The 21,808-nt window shown below is 38.9% G+C and overlaps 1 protein-coding gene across 1 annotated transcript; it reads right to left on the bottom strand.

Annotated features, from left to right (window-relative positions):
- Window positions 1-3,832: 3,832 nt before the first annotated feature.
- Window positions 3,833-8,396, bottom strand: LOC122646286 (growth-regulating factor 4-like). Its single transcript, XM_043839819.1, has 4 exons — window positions 7,967-8,396; window positions 6,965-7,364; window positions 4,045-4,523; window positions 3,833-3,964 (listed from the first exon to the last, which is right to left on the bottom strand). Exons 1-4 carry the CDS (start codon window positions 8,160-8,162, stop codon window positions 3,957-3,959), a joined length of 1,083 nt encoding a protein of 360 aa, XP_043695754.1. The 5' UTR covers window positions 8,163-8,396; the 3' UTR covers window positions 3,833-3,956.
- Window positions 8,397-21,808: the final 13,412 nt, after the last annotated feature.

Here is a 21,808-nt window from a genome sequence, read left to right as displayed (position 1 = left end):
TAAAATTTGATGTGGTTTCTAAATGTTCTTCAATTACTATTTCGGTTGTGAATAGTGACAGAAATAATTTTTTGGTGGAAAAATAGGGTATTAAAGTGTTGTGGAACATTAAAGTTCCTAAGGTTTGTTCATAGTTCAGTCCTCCAAATTCCATGGTTGCTTTACATTGTGATGGAGCTTTAAGTAATAATAGAGCTTCATATGGTGGTATCATTCGTCATGCTAATGGAGAACCTATCTTTGCTTTTGCGGGGAAAGGGAAGAACTTTTAGTTCTACATATGGAGCTATTGGCAATTGTTGAGGTTTTGGTGTCTTGATTTCTAATGATGGACTGCTGTGTGGAGCCTCCGAGGAAATTTTTTTAAGGACTATATGGGTATTTTGGTAAATTTCTTATATAGGGTTTCGCTATAAATTTGTAACGAGAGTTTTTTCTCTGTATTGCAAATCTGAGAGAGGTGTGAGGAACGAGCGACTATAACCCTATTCTCCATTGATAGTGAAACAGATCTCATCTCACCGTGAATGGAACCATGTAAATCTTTGTGTGTATTGTATGATTGTGTTTGCGATTTTCATTATTCTCTGCATCGTGTTAGGTTTTACAACAATTAGTAGGAGAATATTTCTATGCTTGGAGGGAGGGTTCCTTGAGGTTTCTATTAGATCAGATTCTATTAGCAGTAAAGATCCTAAATAGGAAGATTAGTGGCCCATGGAGTGTGCAAGTTCTCAAAAGTAATATCATGCATTTGTTGGGGCAGCTTACTCATACAAAAGTGAAACATGTATAGAGGGAGGTTAATCAGCCCTCGGAGATTACTGATGATAGTAAGATTATACTTCTTCCTTCCATTGTTGTGAGATTATTGGGACTACATGACTGCTTAAACTACAAATGATAGTGAGATTATCCTTCTTCCATTGGAGTTTATTGATGATCTTCATTCTCTAGTAAAGGGAGGAATGGATCGTACCATTTTTTATAGGATGTAATTTTCTTTTATTATTTGTTTTGAATGGTTATTTTGATTGCGGGGGGTTTTATCCTTGTTTGTTAAGAGTCCTTCATTTTCCCTTTTAGGAATCTCTAAAAGGGAGAATGTTTTAATTTTCCCTTTTCCTTAATACAAATCATTACTTATGAAAAAAAAAAAAAAAAAACTTATCCTTCTCCCAATTTCTCTCTTCAATCTTCACTCGGGGACTGTTAATTGATCAAGAGACCAATTCTTCCTCTTATGCTTCATAATTAACTTGAAATTATTTCAAGAGGCCAACAATTTTTCTAATAAGATCGTTCAGTATTACCACACTCTCTTTTGCAAGTTTGGCAACCAAGATTTGAAATAAGTCTATTAGAGTTGAGACATACACGTCTTCATTCATCACAAAGTCAACAAAAATGGCTACCATGTACTTTTTACTTCCGTCATCTTCTAATGATATTTCTTTTCCAATGCGACCCAAATAGTAAAAGCATAATCATATGAAGCATACACATTGTATTATTTGTCTGATAACGAATTCAAGATCCTATTTTTGCATTGGAAATTCGCATTCAACCATGTGTCTCTCTTGGACTTTTGTGTATGATCTATCATTTTCCACCGGTGGTGGTTCTGCTAAGGCAAATGACATCACCAATTGGCTAAGTGACAATTTAATGGATTGAGCTCCTCTCTAGGGAGCCCAGTGCCCAGCGAGTGTCCAGGGGAGCATCCAGCCGTTGGCTTGTGCTGCAAACATTCTGATGGCTGATTGGGTGTGCATCAGGATGTGTGCGGCATAGTCCAACCCTTGGATTCCCCCTCGGCACTCCCTGGGCGCTAAGCTCCCTGGAGAGGAACCGGATCCCAATTTAATCATTTGCCTTTGCCTCTTGAAGTTAGAGCCATTGAAAGACTCTTGTCGAAATTTGAGACTACCCTCTCAACAATTGGAATGGTAGTAGCACTTGAAGAAGCCATAATCTTACAATAAAAGTAAAATCTTAAGAACTATAGGAAATAAATATAACTATAAGGATAAAGTTAGACTTATCCTATAACAAATAATACTTCAAACATCGTCACACTTAGGAGAGTCGGTCTTTGGATCACGATCACAAACACCAATAGTAGAAAAAACAAACAAGACTGAGACATGCTAATAGGTCACTCTCCTTAAGATTGTATTTATCCCCTAGAGGTGCAAACCGAATTTACTTGTAAATCAATCTCCCAACATACAATTATCTTTACAAACCCACCCAAGAGTCATTGCAGTTAACTCAAGGATTACATTGATAAACAAAGTAGCGTTAAACATTCAATAAAAATTCCACAAGTTTTGAAAGCAATGCAACGTTCTATTTAAAATACAAGAGCGCTTTGAGAGTACTTGGAGCAAAAAAGACACTTTGAATGCTTATGACCAAAAGGAAAAAACTCATCCAACTCATGAAGGGATTCATGAATCATGACCACTTCAATAAATAGAGGAGGGACATCTTCTCAAGACTTCCTCCCAAAATAGCCTCAAAAGACTCACCGAACGTTTCCTGGTCAAGTGCAGCGTATGCTCGGACATAAACCCTTACAATGACCGCCCCACCCCAATGCCACTGTGCGTCCCCTCATTGGCCCCCACAATGCGGTGTGTTGAAAAGCTCCAGAAGAACTAGAAATCCAGAAACAGTTAATTTATTTTAGGGAAAAATAAGACTGATCACATGGTTGCTATGCCTGGACATAGAATCGAACAAAATTATTGCCCCCATACAAACACCCATCCATGTCGATGCCCCTAGGTGCACTCTCATTGACCCCTACACTAGTGCTGGCTACGCAACTAGTTTTTTATTTTTTTTTATTTTTTATTTTTTATATATGTAGGAGGTACCCGACCTTTGGCCAACTAAATCCCCCAAGGCTCGTGTATGACCCCACAACACATGAACTAGGAGATACTAAGGGTCCCATGTTCACCAGGGAGTTTCCTCTCAGGCGGGTAACCCCTAGGGGGAAGGCCGAGTCGAACTCAAGACCTTCAGCTTCCTTGGGCCTCGGCCCATGCCAACTGTGCTGCCCCTTGGGGTCGTTATGCAACCAGTTTCATCACCCTAAACTGCAACCGTACCATTAGATGAGCCGGTCATTCGGTTTGGGCTTTTCAACAGTTCAATTGGGTTAATTCAAATTTCAACCCCAATCATGATATAACCAGGACAAACAATTTTATTATCCGATTCATGCTTTCCTCTAGAAAATCACATGATTATATCCAATTTTATCCTTTAATTCTATGCAACTCTTTAATGCAAAATGATGATCTTTTTCCCTAAAGTTTATGGACCTCAAAAAAAAAAGCAAGCATTCATACAACCCAACAGAGCACAGAATTTCAGAGGTGGTTTAGATAGATCCAAAACAAATAGATCCCCACTTCCTTCAAATCGAAGTCTTACACCATCATGGTTCAGATCATTGCTAATTGCCACTGGCAAAGACCACATTTTGGAAACAAAAAAAATGAGTTACCTGATACAAGACAAACTAGACACACAAGATGGTTCTCATGATGGCAAGGAGTCAGGGCCTCAGGCTATTCAGATATTTCAGATATTTCAGATATCAGAACCATCTATATGATTTGCCTTTTAAACTTAACTGGATTGGCAGTAATGAAGCCAAAGTTTGATTTATTCTGGAAAAAAAAGGTGCTTGTCCTTACATAAATATATAAATATATCCCACACCATAAAAACTAGTCAAATTCAGAACACCATATGCAGAAGTAGAAAACATAGAAAACAGCCTCTGTCTGAGTTTACTTAATGAAATGACTGAAATGTTAAGAACAGAGAATGGCATTCCTCGACAGAGCAGAGTCCGGCCAGTCGACGAACAGCATCACAGCATCATGCATGATCCGAATGAAAGATGTTTCCCGAAGTTCATAGGAACATGTCCATCAATCATCTGCATCACAATACAAATATCGGGTATTCAGAAAAAAAAATGGGACGACCACAAGATTGATCTAGTTTGAAGAGACTCACCATTGGGAGATTGAGAACTCGCTGCAGAGAAGTCTGAGGATGCCATTGGAATGGAAATAGAGAGCTGAGTTGTAGAGAATGAAGTCCTGTTTGACCTATCATCTTCAAGATCGGACCACGAATCTCTGGTTTTTGGCCACTCATCGAAAAATGGTCGCAGAGACTGAACTTCCTGTTTTACAGTTACAGGCTCTGATGAACCGAATTCACTGCCAAAGAAACAATGCTGCTGTTGCTTTGCCAGTGAAGCAGTAGTAATCATTTCATGGCCGAGATCTTGGAATGAGTGTAGCTGGGGGTACTCAGCCTCCAAAATGGAGCCATTTCTAGATTTTGATGGAGGGAACGAGGAGACTCTTGATGGCATCAGACGCCATGGGTTATCTAGAGAAGAGTCCATCCCAATGCCCCTTAAACTTCCAGAAGCTTCTGAGAAGAAACTACGCTCATCCACATCAGATTTGAGTCCATGGAGATACCTGTAAATACCAGACACGGGAATCATGAAAGCTCTTATTTGCAAACTAAATCCCAACCAGGAGGATAAGATCTACAGAGTTCGATTCCATTCATAATATGCTTCAAGGAATTGACAATTCAATTCTGGGTACAAAATATAAATTACATACACAATCAATTGATAGAAACAGTTAAGCAAATTTTATTTTTTTATATTGCTCTCTCTCTCTCTCTCTCTCATGCCAAATCAGAGGTTGGAGGCTGCAGTTTCAACTCACAAACAACTAAACCATAAGCAGTAAGGATTTCTTGACATAGATATGACACTAAACATTACATGAAAAGATTAGAATCTAATATTTGGAAATTTTCTGTAACAAATACAACAGTAAGCATGATAAGTTAAAACTGATAGAAGTTTTATGTAGGATTAGGTTCAAACTGGCAAAGCATAGTAGAATCAAACAAGAAATGTGAATCCAAAGAAGTTCCCTCAACAGCACATCTATCAGATAATGGCAGAGAGAGCCAAATGAGAAAAGCATCATTGAATGAGACCAAAATTTCTGGAACCCAGCTTGATACTTTTGTATGGCAAAACAATGTCAAAATTGCTTCCATATTCTCCTTATCCACCAACTCCAAAAAGAGAGAATGGGGTGGAGGCAGCCTGTATTGTGGATGGTGGAAAAAGCTAAAGTGAAAAGGGCCTTTTGAGTTGGTAGATAAAAGTGACTTTACCGAGCTGTGATGCAATCAGAATTGGTCATGTTGGCCAGGAGATCACTTAAATGGTAAAACCAAATCCTATAATTAATTCCTTACATTTACCCCAAAGCCCTAGTACCCCACAAGAAAACTGAAGAAAAGAGAACGATAAAAATTCAGTATCAACAGTCACAGCATACCCCAAGTAATTAGGGAAAGGCTACTTTTCAGTTAAGCTGTAGACTTGTACAGCTTAGTCATAATGAAATGTAAATTCTCGATAAAAGAATTAACATAAAAAAACCAGAAAATAGGATAAACAGCACTAGATCGGGTTTATTTAACAACAATTAGAGATGTCCAATTCTGTAGATTTTCCAAGCAGAGACCCAATCTAACATTACATCATTTACCTATGTTAGTTTATTCGACATCAACAAGTGGAGTCCAATTCCAGATATCCATGCCCAATTACTTTGTTTTTGTTGTGATAAATAGTACAATGGCAAAAAATAAAGGATTAATGAACAAGGGAATATCATCAGGTGAACTACACATATTTAGGACTATGATAGCATATGTTCTCAATAACAGTTACAAATCAGGCTCATATAATATCAGACAGGGAAATTTTCCAAACTGGGGGGGGGGGGGGGGATTGGAACTTCGACAAAGAAAAAAGCCACTTGCTAACAGAATATGCCAAAAAACCGAGAAATCTAGTGGACCTCTGCTGCCCAGATTGCAAACTCAGACAGTTTGGATTTAGAAGGCATTCAAGTATTCAGCATAAGATACAAAGCATCCAGAAAAAGGAGACAACCCAACCAGGACCTACCAAGTACAGACTAATCACCATTCTGCAAATTCTTACCTTAATCATCCTTTGGAAATTTTAAAAAATATAAATTAAAGCTTACCATCATGACAATGTATGAACAGAGCTAGCAGAAAATATTTTTCCCACGTGGTTAAAAGAACAAAGAACTTCAGCAGAACATAAATACAAGTAAGCATAAACTTCACAGTAATTAAGACTCCTTGAACTACATATTGTGACTCCTGGACCAATAAGCAGGTCTCCAGGACCTGTAGGAAAACTCAGACGCATAAGAGGTCCCCTCCAAACACTTAAAAAATTGTCAAAGCACTACTCTGCAAGGGGAAGAATCTGTCAGATTCATTTCTGCAAACAGATAATCCTTAAAAGAAAGCAACCTGCAAGTCCTACAAGTCCACTCCTCTCACCTTTCTCTTTTAATAGTAACTTTAAGGACCTATACAATCTGCCACCAACCACTACCATCAGGACATCTATCAACGGTTGTCAGATTACTGAAACCAATTTATCAGAGAAAAAAAGAAAGCCACAAAGGACTGTCAAAGCCAACAAATTCTGGAAAGACGAACTGATCAGATCTCAGCAACCAATTCTAACGGAAATCAGTAGCATCAAACAATTATGGGCCCCTGGACACTGAAGCAGGCTCACCTACAGAAAATTTACGTCTCTCTGCAAGAAACCCACAACCAAGATGCAGTTGGGCCCAACAATCAACATCCACATACAGCAAAAACCACAAATTCATACAGCTATTTTTTCATATAAATAATACAATCTGCATTCCCATGTGGTAAAAAGAAGAAAAGAACAAAAAGTAGATTCCCACAACAATTCACAGAACCCGTGGGCTTTAAGAGTATTATTATATACTCACACTAAATTGTCTACAATGTAAAATAGCCCAAGTACCTGTAATCTCTGCTACCAATCCCATAGGAGACAGGCTCCATCTGCATCTGCAACTGAGATAGATTGCCTCCAGAACAGTGCCCCTGAGGATTGCTAATTGAGTGCAAGGGCAGGCTCTGGAAGCATCCACCACCACCACTGCCGCCACCACCGACGGCGCCGCCACCACTGCCACTACTGCTTCCGGTGGTGGTAAGTGAAGTCACGGTCGATGACGACGGAGAGATAGTTTGCGTTTCCACAGGCTTTCTTGAACGGTTGCGGCCTCTGTGCATGTGCCGCTCACAGTACTTGGAATCCGCGTAGGCGTCTTTGGAGCACCTCCACTTCTTCCCATCGGTCCTCCTGCATCTACCCGGCTCTGGGTCTACCTTCTTCCCATAGAAGGAACAATAGCCCACTGCAAACAAAAAAAACCCATTAACGATGCATACACATAAATATGTTTCATCTCCGAAAGAATATAAAACAAAGAAGAGAATAGAGAACCAAAGAAAATCTAGTCGATTAAGAAAACTGTATAACAGAGAAATCCCTCTTATTAATCAGCAAAATGGATAATATTAAATCCGATTTCCTCCCATAAATAAACACTAATAACCATACTTAAACTGATTTCTCCGAATTAAAAAGAACATAAATAACACAGCAGGAGTATCAATTGAGAAAGTACTAAATGTAATCAATAAGCTCATTCCGAAGAAAAGCAGGGAAAAATCTGAAATGCTTAATATGCATTTAAGCGAAAACCAGATGAGAATGAAATATAAATAGTTATTACATAAGCCATAAATGAAACCAAGGAATCCTTCCCTGAAAAAGGAAAAAAAAAAGTTAGTAAAAGAACAACATATGAAGAAAGCACCGACCGATCAAACCAAAACCAAACCCTACAGTAAGATTTCAAGAAATAGTAGGTAGAGAGAGAGAGAGAGAGAGAGAGTTAGGAAATGAAAGTTAGAATGGAAAAACTTTGAAGAGAGGGAGATCTCCCGTCCTTACTGCTCGAAGGGTGGAAGAACCTCGCCGACATAGATTCAAAGCTCTTCCGAATGGGGAGAACGAGTTCAGGTGGAACTGGTAAACCCGCTATTAAATACTTAAAAATCAAAGCTTGATGCTCAAGCTCCTGCCACTGCGACGCCGTAAACGACGGCCGGCTTCCGGTAGACGCCGCCGCCGCCGACGCACTGTTCATCTCTTCTTCCTACTCTTTCTTTTCTCTTCCCAAATGCGTTTCTAACCACTCTCCTACTTCGCAGTAAAAGCTGCAATAAACCCACTCGAGTTCAGAGTCTTCAGACATACCCCAACAACACACAGAAAATGCGCAGACCCAGAACGTTAAAAGCGGTCTCCTTTGAGGGAGAAACGTAGGGTTTCTGCATTTCCAGTCCAAAGCAGTGAAACAGGGGAAAACCCAAATAAAAAGCAGAGAGGAAATTTTTTTTTTTAAAAAAATAAAAAAAAAGCGAATGACTTAATGTAATGAACTGAAGGTTTTATAGATTTTTGAGCAGAAAACAAAACCCTAGAAAACCCATCTCAGTGTATTTTGCCCAGACATTAATATAAGGTTTCTGGATAAGTTTAGGAGAAGCTCTGCAAAGCTTAGTGGAGGGTTTTTGGAATGGTGTGGGTAGTGGACTCTGTGTCTCTCTCTGTGCTTCTCTGCTTCTGCTTGCTCAGTTTTTGTGTGTTGGGTAAAGGGCACAGTACCTGTGCAGATGTCTTAAATTATAAAGGACCAAACCACACACTCACACACCCCGAATACCTTCTCTTTCTTTCTTATAGATTTTTTTATTTTTTAATTTTTGGAGAATATTAATTAATAGGGTCCCTAATTAATAACACAGAGATTTTGATCAAGTGTATTGCGAGATACCAATGTAGAAATCAAACACAATTTCAATTCATGGTTTTTTTTTTTTTTTTTTTCTGGTTTATAGTTTTGTTTCTTCCTTCACAAATTAATAAGAAGAGGTAGGTAAAAGATTAAATGATTCATCAAGGACGATGGAGCTTACATACACCATATATTTTCCTAATCCTAAAAACGGCTATTAATTTTGAATGTGACATAACTTTACATAAAACATGATTAGTGTGAGGTTCTGGAGTTTGAGCCTTGGATGCTCTTTAGACGTTAGTTCCTATAACTTGTAAAGAAAAGATATAGTACAACACAAACACACAAAATGCAAATAAGATTCTCAATGATGGATCCAAAGATACAAGATAAATGGTTGAGATTTATGAAAGAAAAACAATTATGTACGCAACCACTTATTCAGGATGAATCATCATGGCAGTCCAAATGAGTGCACATGTTTAGTCATCTCTTTTTTCTTTTTTTTCTATTTTGGGTATTCCTTCGGTTACAATGGTTTGAGAAAAGTTTTCCCACTTGGTAAAAAATCATAGATTTCTCCAACATATGTTATTTAAACATAACCTCTCCCAATGACTGGAGGTTTTTTTTTATTTTTTTATTTGAGAAAGTGAACGTTATCTGAGTGCATGCAGTGCACTGTCCATGGGCCCACACATAGGGGCACGAGAAATGACTGTTGCGTCTCATGAAAAGTTTTCTATCTTTTGTATTCCTGCGGTTACAGTAGTTCGAGAAATTATTTGCCACTTGGTAAAACAACATAGATTTCTCCGTCATACGTTATTTAAACATAACCTCTCCCTATGACCGGAGGTATTTTTATTATTGTTTCGGAAAAGAGAATGTTATCGGAGCACATGCGGTGTGCTGACCTTGAGCCCAAACTCAAGAGCATGAGTAATGACTATTATGCCTCCATGGAAAAGTTTGGGTATTCCTTTGGTTACAACAGTTTGAGAAAAGTTTTGCCACTTGGTAAAAGAACATAGATTTCTCCAACGCACGTTGCACAAGAAATGACCATTGTGCCCCTTTTTTTTGTTTTTGGGTATTCCTTCGGTTACAACAGTTTGAGAAAAGTTTTGCCACTTGGTAAAAGAACATAGATTTCTCCAACGTATGTTATGCGAGAAATGACCGCTGCGCCCCCATGGAAAGTTTTCTATTTGCGGGTATTCCTTCGGTTACAACAGTTTGAGAAAAGTTTTGCCACTTGGTAAAAGAACATAGAATTCTCCAACATACGTTGTTTAAACATCGGATTTGGCTCCTCTACGGCATGGGATTGAGCGGTCATCGTGCTACACTCAACCTTGAGCCCGCCACATGGGTTCCTTCATATCCAATGGTTGTAAACTAGCACTTTGGTAAAAGAACATAGAATTCTCCAACATACGTTGTTTAAACATCGGATTTGGCTCCTCTACGGCATGGGATTGAGCGGTCATCGTGCAACACTCAACCCTGAGCCAGCCACATGGGTTCCTTCATTTCCAATGGTTGCTACAGGAGAAGCCTTGCACCAACGCCATTTGACTGCTGACTCGTCTTGTCCTCGTTGTCGAGATGCTCTGGAATCGGTTCACGACATCTTGTTGGACTGCCCTTTCGCAAGATCGGTGTGGTTTGGGTCTAGCTTATCTTTTGTGCCCCCTTCGCATGCGCCTTTATTCCATTCCTTTGTGGAAAGCTAGGGGTCTCTATTCAAGGGGGGGGGGGAAGGAGATTGGTAAGGAAACCACATGCCTCATCTCTTTTCTCTGTTGGGAGCTTTGGAAGGCGCGCAATGAACTTCTCTTCTCTGGAGTCTCGCTCTCTCCAGCCTTCATCATCAGCCAAGCGTCTTCTCTGGCCCAAGAATTCATCTCTTCCTCCAGTGATCCAAGTCCTTCTGATGGAAGGTTTGAGGCAGCCCTCTCCCCTGATGATCTGATGTGGTGTCCTCCCCCCTTACTCTTCCACAAATTGAATACTGACGCTGCATTTAGCAAAGGGAAAGACGGTATTGGCTATGTTATCAGGGATTCTCAGCAGCGAATTATTGGGGCGGTTTCCAAACCTGTTGTTCTTCTTTCAGCTTTGCAGGGGGAGGCTCTAGCGATTCGTGATGGATTACTCTTATGCATCTCTGAGTGCCTGGACAACCTTCAAGTGGAATCTGACTGCAAAGCTCTTATCTCTTACATTAACCAGGAACAAGATCACATTCCTCTAGAGGTCCTTAACATTGTCTAGGATATCAATCTCATTGCTGGATACTTCATCTCATGTTCCTTTTCTTTTATTCCAAGGGAGATTAGCAGCGTGGTTGACTCCCTTGCCCGGAGGGCGTTGTCTCTAACGTGTGAGACGACTTGGCCCATTTCCACTCCGTGGCTATCTGATCTGTGTATTTCAGATTCCATGCCTTGGACACGTTTTAATAAAAAAGTTTCCTTATTACCAAAAAAAAAACTAGCACTTTCAAAATTCGTAGAAAACCAATCACAAAACCAAAGTGAACCAAAGACAACTGGGTTTTTTGGTTGATTTGGTTTTGTGCCTGGTTTTCTACGAATTTTGAAAGTGCTAGCTTACAACCATTGGATATGAAGGAACCCACGTGGCAGGCTTAGGGTTGGTACAGCTCGATGACCACTGAATCCCAGGCCGCTTAGACGAGCCAAACCTTAAACATCACCTCTCCCTCTGATCAAAGGTTTTTTTATTTTCTTATTTGGGAAAGAGAACGCTACCTGGGCACGTGTGGTGTACTGCCTCTGCGCCTAGATAGGGACGTGAGAAATAACCATTGCGCCCATAGGAATTTCCACCTTTCCATTGGGGCACGACAGTCATTTCTCATGCCCTGTGTCTGGATGCAGGGTAGCACACTGCACGCACCCAGGTAGCGTTGTTTCTTCCTTTTATATTTTTAGGGTTGGTTTAAATTTTTTTTTTGGCCAAACACAAACATGCAATTTTATTAAGAAGAAAGAACCCATATCCTCTCCAACGACTGGGAGCATCTGGGCACGCACCCAAGTGCCTCCAACCGTCAGATGTGCCCTAGAGGGGCTGGCCTACTGGAGAGGATTTCTTTCCAGGAGGAAAGCCTCATACCAGATGTAGGCTAATCAAACAAAAGTGGGGAGTGCCCCCACCAGGTTTGAGAAATCCCTAATCGTAAAGTGTCATTTGTAAGCAAATGAGCTTCTCCATTAGTGGAGCATGAAATATGAGAAAAAACAACAGAATCAAAAGAAGAAACTAACCAAGAGATGTCCTCAACTACAATCCTAGAAACCCAGTCTAAAGGTAAATAATTTCCCTCAAGGGCATTTACAACAGCAAGGCAATCTGAAAAAAATGGTCAGACAACCTAGACACCACGCTAGCAAGAAGCTACATCGAATAGCATTAGCTTCTGCAACAGTAGTCTGGAGAGAGCTAGATCCACGAACTCAAAGACAATGTGCCTAGCTTTCCAAATCTACCAAAGAAGAGAAGACTACATAATATCAAAATCTTTCTTATCAGGGACATCCTTATACCTTATAAAAAGGATATTTAACCATTCCTTAAAGAGGGAACCATGAAAATCTTGAGTATTAAACCTATAGGGAGAAGCAAACCAGCAAGCTGCTGCAAAAGGGTAGAAAAGGAGTATGAACGATCGACTCATCCGTTGATTTACACAAAGGGCACATAGGGATAGAAGCTAGATTCTGATGGAATAGAAGCTGCTTAACTGTTAGTTCCCTTCAATCAAATCAATAAGCCTTTTGATTGACGAGCAAGCAAGCTCGCCTTCTTAGAACCCATTGAGGGGGGCCTTGGCCCAGGAAGGGGAGAGTGGCCTGTGAACGATAGACTCATCCATTGATTTACACAAAGGGCACATAAGGCTAGAAGCTATTGTTATTGGTGAAGCCGGATTTTGGTCCAGAAAGTTGTTCAAAGGATCTTCAGAGGGCCATTTCAGTCTCGAAACGAGCTCAAATGGCCGAAAAAGCAAATGCATCACTGTCGGAGGCCCTGAGTTGTGTAGAGCTCGTTGAGACCTTCGAAACGATATGTATTTCGACATATGTTTCGTTTTGGTCTGACTCTAACTAGTTGGTCATTTTTTGGGTTCTAGGGGTATTTCTGTACTTTCTGGGTTAGGGCTTCTCTATATATTGTTTTTTTCTCTAGGAGGGCTGATGTAGAGGGTTTGTAACATTTTTCAGTGATTGTGAAAACTTGTTCTGTTGCTCGGTCGTGGATGTAGCTTCCCATCTTTGGGGTGAACCACATAAATCCTTTTGTATTGTGTGTTGTGTGTTGTGTGTGTTTTTCTTCTCTTTCTTATTTTCGTTTTCTTCTGTAAATTGTCACTTCTAGGCTTTGTTTCTTAACAGCTAGATTCCGATGGAATAAAAGCTACTTAACTACCAATGCATTAGAAGCACATCTCCAAACAGATGATTTTATTTTGGGAACAATGTCTAACTTCTAAATTTAAACCCCAAAATGATTCAAATGAGATAGATGCAACACAATTGGCATGAAATGTAGTAAAATAAGCAAATATGATTGAAAACGTACCATTTTTGGCAGGGTACCAAATCCAACTGTCTTTCCTTTTTGAAATACGCAAAGGGATTTGAGAGATTGCCAAAACTTCTGGGCCAGAGAAAACAAATCTGATTAATGGTATATTCCATTGGTAACTATGAGGATGGATGAGATCAGAAACCTTACCACAGAAGGGTTACTAGGCAAGCTGGCAATTCTGCCCCCAAAGCTAGGCAGCCAGGAATCTATATCAATGGAAGTCTAAGAACCATCACCGATACATCTTTGAAGACATTGAAGCAACAAAGCTCTTCCCTTGAGAAGGCTTTTCCAAGCCCCAAGAGTTGGCTAAAATGGGGCATTAAGAAAGGAAGATTTAGAGAAGTACTTTCCCTTTAAAACTTTGGTCCAAAAGGCCTCCCCATTGAGAATCAAACCCCCTCCCAACTGAGAGAAACAAGAACCAAACGCGGTTGAACCAAGACCCTGACCAAAACCCAAATGAATCGAAGATTTGAGAATCCCTAAGCAGTCACACACACACACTCAACAGCCCAGTCACACAAACACTAGCGGAAACTTAATGAAAAGATTGGAAGCTAGAGAATACATCCAGCGAAATCAACCGAAAGGAAAAGGATCTGGGAAAAAGAAGGAGAAACCCAGATCCCAAAAATATCAAAATAAAAAAAAGGAAAGAAGGGCGGGGGAAGAGAACCATTAAAGCATACACTGGATGAAGAAATAAAGAAATGAAAAACAAAATAAACACCAAAAACTCGAGAAAGGGCACCATGAGGCCCCAGAAAGTTGAGAAGATGGAGGGGAAAATAACAGACAAAGCCACAGAGCCAGATAACCCCCACTCAAAGTAGCAAAATCCTCCTCATAACCAAGAACCAAGAAAAAGGAAATAGACTAGGAAGAAAAAAAGAAAAGCAGTCAAACATACAATCAACAACACCATCACGACAAATCCTAGTGGAACCCCAATGAAAAGATTGGAGGCTAGAGAATACAACCAATGAAATCATCCGAGAAGAAAAGGATCTAGAAAAAAGAATAAGAAGAAAGCATAGGGAAAAACAAGACACCAGAAACATAAAAGGGAAAGAAAAGAAGGAAGGGGGAAGAGAAGCATTAAAGCAGAAATTGGCAGAAGAAACAAAGAAATGAAAAATAAAACGAGCACCAGAAACATGAGAAAGGGCACGATGAGGACCTTGAAATCTGAGAAGATGGAGTGAAAAAATAAGAGATAAAAAGTGTTGCAACCTAAAGAGGATCAAGATAGAAGACAAAGCCACATATCTAAATAACCCCCAGTCAAAGTAGCAAAACCCCCCTCATAAATGAGAACAAAGAAAAATGAAATAGATTCGGAAGAATAAAAGAAAAATAGTCACAACTACACTTAACAATCCCATTATGGCAAATCCTAGCAGAACCCTAACGAAAAGATTTGGAAGCTAGAGAATACAACCAGCGAAATTAACCGAGAAGAAAAGGATTCACAAAAAAAGTAAAAAGCACAGGGAGAAAAACAAGATACCGAAAACATCAAAGGGAAAGAAAAAAACCATTAAAGCAAAAATTGGCAAAAACATCAAAGAAATGAAAAACAAAACGAGCACCAGAAATGTGAGGAAAAGCACTACGAGGCCCCATAAAGCTGAGAAGATAGAGAAGAAAATTAATAGAAAAAAAGTGTTGGAACCAAAACAGGATCAAGATAGCAGGCAAAGCCACAGATCTAAATAACCTCCACTCAAAGTAGCAAAATTTTTCCTCATAACCGAGAATAGAGAAAAAGGAAATAGATTAGGAAGAATAAAAGAAAAGCAGTCACACACACTCAACAACCCCATCACTGAAAATCCTAGCGGAACTCTAATGAAAAGATTGGAGGCTAGAGAATACAACCAGCGAAATCAACCGAGAAGAAAAGGGTCTAGAAAAAGGAGGAGAAAACACAGGGAGAAAAACAAGATATCAGAAACATCAAAGGGAAAAAGAAAAGAAGGGGAAGAGAACCATTAAAGCAGAAATTGGCAGAAGAAACAAAGAAATGAAAAACAAAACGAGCACCAGAAACATGAGAAAGGGCACGATGAGGACCTAGAAATCTGAGAAGATGGAGACAAAAAATAATAGATAAAAAGTGTTGGAACCAAAAGAGGATCAAGATAGAAGACAAAGCCACATATCTAAATAACCCCCACTCAAAGTAGCAAAACCCCCCTCATAACTGAGAACCAAGAAAAAGGAAATAGATTAGGAAGAAGAAAAGAAAAATAGTCATGCATACACTCAACAATCCCATTATGTCAAATTCTAGTAGAATCCTAAAGAAAAGATTTGGAGGCTAGAAAATACAACTAGCAAAATCAATCGAGAAGAAAAGGATCTAGAAAAAAGGAGAAAGCACAGGGAGAAAAACAAGATACTAGAAACATCAAAGGGAAAGAAAAGAAGGAAGGGGAAGAGAACCATTAAAGCAAAAATTGGCAGAAACAACAAAGAAATGAGAATAAAAAGAGCACCAGAAACATGAGGCAAAGCACTACGAGGCCCCATAAAGCTGAGAAGATAGAGAAGAAAATTAATAGAAAAAAAGTGTTGGAACCAAAAGAGGATCAAGATAGCAGGCAAAGCAATAGATCTAAATAACCCCCACTCAAAGTAGCAAAATTTCTCCTCATAACCGAGAATAGAGAAAAAGGAAATAGATTAGGAAGAATAAAAGAAAAGCAGTCACACATACACACACACACACACTCAACAACCCCATCACTGAAAATCCTAGCGGAACCCTAATGAAAAGATTGGAGGCTAGAGAATACAACCAGCGAAATCAACCGAGAAGAAAAGGATCTAGAAAAAGGAGCAGAAAGCACAGGGAGAAAACAAGATATCAGAAACATCAAAGGAAAAAAGAAAAGAAGGAAGGGGAAGAGAACCATTAAAGCAGAAATTGGGCAGAAGAACAAAGAAAGAAAAACAAAACGAACACCAGAAACATGAGAAAGGGCACGATGGGGACCTAGAAATTTGAGAAGTTGGAGAGAAAAAATAATAGAAAAAAAGTGTTGGAACCAAAAGAGGATCAAGATAGAAGACAAAGCCACATACCTAAATAACCCCCACTCAAAGTAGCAAAACCCCCCTCATAATCGAGAACCAAGAAAAAGGAAATAGATTAGGAAGAAGAAAAGAAAAATAATCACACATGCACTCAACAATCCCATTATGGCAAATTCTAGTAGAACCCTAACGAAAAGATTTGGAGGCTAGAGAATACAACCAGCGAAATCAACCGAGAAGAAAAGGATCTGGAAAAAAGGAGAAAGCATAGGGAGAAAAACAAGATACCAGAAACATCAAAGGGAAAGAAAAGAAGGAAGGGGAAGAGAACCATTAAAGCAAAAATTGGCAGAAAAAACAAGGAAATGAAAAACAAAACCAGCACAAGAAACATGAGGAAGGGAACTACGAGGCCCTATATAGCTGAGAAGATGGAGAAGAAAATTAATAGAAAAAATGTTGGAACCAAAAGAGGATCAAGATAGTAAACAAAGCCACAGATCTAAATAACCCCCACTCAAAGTAGCAAAATTTTTCCTCATAACCGAGAACAAAGAAAAAGGAAATAGATTAGGAAGAATAAAAGAAAAGCAGTCACACACACACTCAACAACCCTATCACTGAAAATCCTAGCAGAACCCTAATGAAAAGATTGGAGGCTAGAGAATACAACCAGCGAAATCAACCGAGAAGAAAAGGATCTAGAAAAAGAAGGAGAAAGCACGGGGAGAAAAATAAGATATCAGAAACATCAAAAGGAAAGAAAAGAAGGAAGGGGGAAGAGAACCATTAAAGCAAAAATTGGCAGAAGAAACAAAGAAATGAAAAACAAAACAAGCACCGGAAACATGAGAAAGGGCACGATGAGGACCCAAAAATTTGCGAAGTTGGAGAGAAAAAATAATAGAAAAAAAGTGTTGGAACCAAACGAGGATCAAGATAGAAGACAAAGCTACATATCTAAATAACCCCCACTCAAAGTAGCAAAACCCCCCTCATAACCGAGAACCAAGAAAAAGGAAATAGATTAGGAAGAATAAAAGAAAAATAGTCACACATACACTCAACAATCTCATTATGGAAAATCCTAGCAGAACCCTAACGAAAAGATTTGGAGGTTAAAGAATACTACCAACGAAATCAACCTAGAATAAAAGGATCTCGAAAAAAGGAGAATGCACAGGGAGAAAAACACTATTCTAGAAACATCAAAGGGAAAGAAAAGAAGGAAGGGGAAGAGAACCATTAAAATAAAAATTGGCAGAAGAAACAAACAAATGAAAAACAAAACGAGCACCGGAAACATGAGAAAGGGCACGATGAGGACCCAAAAATCTGAGAAGTTAGAGAGAAAAAATAATAGAAAAAAAGTGTTGGAACCAAAAGAGGATCAAGATAGAAGACAAAGCTACATATCTAAATAACCCCCACTCAAAGTAGCAAAACCCCCCTCATAACCGAGAACCAAGAAAAAGGAAATAGATTAGGAAGAATAAAAGAAAAATAGTCACACATACACTCAACAATCTCATTATGGAAAATCCTAGCAGAACCCTAACGAAAAGATTTGGAGGTTAAAGATACTACCAATGAAATCAACTGAGAATAAAAGGATCTAGAAAAAAGGAGAATGCACAGGGAGAAAAACACTATTCCAGAAACATCAAAGGGAAAGAAAAGAAGGAAGGGGAAGAGAACCATTAAAGCAAAAATTGGCAGAAAAAACAAAGAAATGAAAAACAAAACGAGCACCAAAAACACGATGAAGGGCACTACAAGGCCCCATAAAGTTGAGAAGATGAAGAAGAAAATTAATAGAAAAAAAGTGTTGGAACAAAAAGAGGGTCAAGATAGTAGACAAAGCCACAGATCTAAATAACCCCCACTCAAAGTAGCAAAATTTTTCCTCATAACCGAGAACCAAGAAAAAGGAAATAGATTAGGAAGAATAAAATCACACACACACTCAACAACCCCATCACTGAAAATCCTAGCGGAACCCTAATGAAAAGATTGGAGGCTAGAGAATACAACTAACGAAATCAACCGAGAAGAAAAGGATCTAGAAAAAGGAGAAAAACGAGATATCAGAAACATCAAAGGTAAAGAACAGAGGGAAGGGGGAAGAGAACCAATTAAGTAGAATTTTGTAGAAGAAACAAAAATAATGAAAAACAAATTTAGCACCAGAAACATGAGAAAGGGCACTACGAGGCCCCAGAAAGCTGAGAAGATGGAAAGGAAAAATAATAGAAAAAAAAGTATTGGAACCAAAAGAGGATCAAGATAGTAGACAAGCCACAACTCTAAATAACCCCCACTCAAAGTAGAAAAATCCCCCTCATAACCTAGAACCAAGAAAAAGGAAATAGATTAGGAAGAATAAAAGAAAAATAGTCACAGCAGAAAAGGAGAGAAAAGAGAAGCATGAGACTTGTGCGATGTTTGCATCTCCTTGCACAAGATAAGACTTGAGAGGGTTGATTTGTGCCTTGCACTAATAAATAATTTAATTAAATAAAAGGTTAGGGAGGGAGTTGTTGACTAAGCCACATTGGAAGCGCAACAAGCGATCGAATGGTTCCATAAAAAGTCATTTCATGTGAAGAGGAGGAAGCATGGTTCGTAATCTCGGATCAGTATCGATCGTGACCTACCCCGAGATATGGTCGATCCTGCTCGGTTTAAGTGGGTCGCTCAATGGATCGAGAAATTTAGTTGTATCACCCCGATCTGATCCAATACGCATTACTGGCTCAAAAGGGTTTTAAAACCCAGATTTTCTATGTTCTTCTTCCGTGGATTCTTACTAGGCTTGATTTGGTGATTTGGGAGGATAATATCTATGAGAAAATGAGGGGTTTCTCACCATTTTTGAGTGGGGAATCCATCTAAGGCAAGATCTTTGGGAGTGATTGGCTCATTTTCGAGATCAACAGGCTTCTTCAACCGCCTCTTCTTCCCATCCAAGTTTTTTTATTTTATTTCCATCTGGGGAGGGTAATATCCATGAGAAAATGGGGGTTGCTTGCTTTTTTGAGTGGGGAATCCATCAAAGGCAAGATCTTTGGGAGAGATTGGCTTATTTTAGAGATCAAGAGGCATCTTCAACCACCTATTCTTCCCAAACAAGTTCAAGGTTTTTCCCATCTTTGTTTTTGATTTTTTTTTTTCATTTTTATATACATGAATCAGGCTATGATGGGTGTAGATTTTTCCAACTAAGGCAAGATCTTTGGTATTTTTTTTCTGGAATTTTTCCTATTTTTGTTTTATTTTTTCAAAAATTTTAATATTACATTGACCAATACTCAACAATATAGGAACCGATCCAACTTTAATGGGGGTTTATTTTTTTCACTTTAGATAAATACATACCAATTTTGACTGATCTAGATCGGTATCAAATTGGCATCAACCCTAACCGATCCCAGGATTAAGAACCATGGAAGGGAGATAAAGAGAGTCCTAGCATGCCACGACCGCTTGCAAAGAGAAACTTTTATTGGTAAAGAATTTATATAACAATTCACTATTGTAGAATAAGACTTATTATCCTATTTTTCACACTTGCAAAGTATTTTTGATAAGGGAAAAGGATGAGCACACTACCAGTGTACCGTAAATGCTGCCCCTCCTGTATGATACCCCATCCTACACCGCATTGGGTTGCCCGCTAGTTTATCGTACACGAGTAGTGTACCAATCACTCTCCCTTTTGATAAATTAAGAAAGGAACATTGTTTTTCTCTTTTTAACATCATCTTTCTTCCCAGATCATGTCTTACACCCATTAGCTTAACGTAGGATATGCCATTACATGTAAGAAGAATGTAATTCTTCTATGGGCAAGAGATCATTGTCTGGTCGCATGGCTCCTACATCAGTGCGGGGAGCGGGCAATGAGAGCAAGTACATGGGCATCAACATGGATGGGATTTTTTTATCCATTGTTTTGTCGTTTTCTCCTTCATACTTGTTTGCATCTCTTAGGAAGTGTGTGATCCCATCTCCTTAGATGGTGATCATACACAAGATCTTGTTGTTTTCTATGTTGAGCATTCTCAAACATGATCCTCATCCCCATAGTTTAAGATTCCCCCTATTTCTATTTACCATTTGTCCGTACTGATTCTTCTATGTGATTGAGTGTTTCTATATACACTCTCTCATGCCTCTCTTTAGCTTAGATATTATATCTCTGCTTTTCTTCTAAATAGTGTTTCAAGGTTGTCCAATACATCTTTCTTGCGTTGTATTTCATGTATTGTGTTACACCTTCACAACATCTTTTTTTATGTTTTAACTCTTCGCATGCATGCACCTAGATAGGATTTTTTCTTCATCCTTCCTTTGAATTTTCATCGCGCTCTGTATGCTTACTTCATCCTTTAGGTCCTTTTTGTCTTTACCTTGTCTTGTCTGCTCACACCCATTAATTAAATGGCATGATTCTCACATGTTATTCCTTTATTTTTGTCTCTTTCGTTATTCTTCTTTACTGTCATGTATACTAACCCTTATCATGCAACCAAACCTCCAGGTAAGTCCTACAAGCTTCCTTTGTATATTATTCTTTATTTCTATTCTTTTTGCACCTTACATTCTCTCCCTAAAGCATGTTATAACGCTACCTAGCCAAGTAATAGAAAGATTGGTAAGTTCGGGCAGACTGGGGTGTCTAATACCTTCCCTAGACCGTTACTTGACCCGTACCCAGATCAACAGACTCAATCCCCAAAGGGCATTGTATGAGAGTCATTACATTTATACTTTGGGTCCTAGACCCCCCCTCTAGGTGGTGACTTCGACATTTGATTCACCTTTCTCTCTTTCCCCCAAAAAGGAGGGATGAGGTGGAGGACATGTGGCAATACCCTCAGCCATGTCATTGCTCTCATAAATTGTCCGCAGATAGTCTTGACGAACTTCCATCTTATGAACATTTAATGTTCTATGGTAATGATGTTTGATTAAATTTGAATGTATTAAATGAATCACTTGGACTCTAACCAACTGGGTGGGATTCTAAACATCTTCATTGATGTTAATGAGCCTAATAGCTAGATTTCTTGGACATTGAAATTGATTTCTTGAAGACCTAAATGATTTTAATTCTTCTCATTTTTTTAGGAAACAAACTCTTCACTCTAACAACTAGTTTGTGGACTCCAATAGCTAGTTTGTTGCCTATATTAACGATTGAGTTACTTGAACTTAGCAATAGTTTGCATTTGAATGAAAATATCAACTTGAGAAGGGATGTGATCTTATGAGAATCATTGTGAGCTTAAACTGGTATAGTTTCAGATATGTAAGAAGT

This window comes from Telopea speciosissima, chromosome 11 (genome assembly GCF_018873765.1).
Source record: "Telopea speciosissima isolate NSW1024214 ecotype Mountain lineage chromosome 11, Tspe_v1, whole genome shotgun sequence".
Classification (NCBI taxonomy): Eukaryota; Viridiplantae; Streptophyta; class Magnoliopsida; order Proteales; family Proteaceae; genus Telopea; species Telopea speciosissima.
The sequence above is the reverse complement of the archived record's forward strand: the minus strand, read 5'-3'. Positions and strand labels throughout refer to the sequence as shown.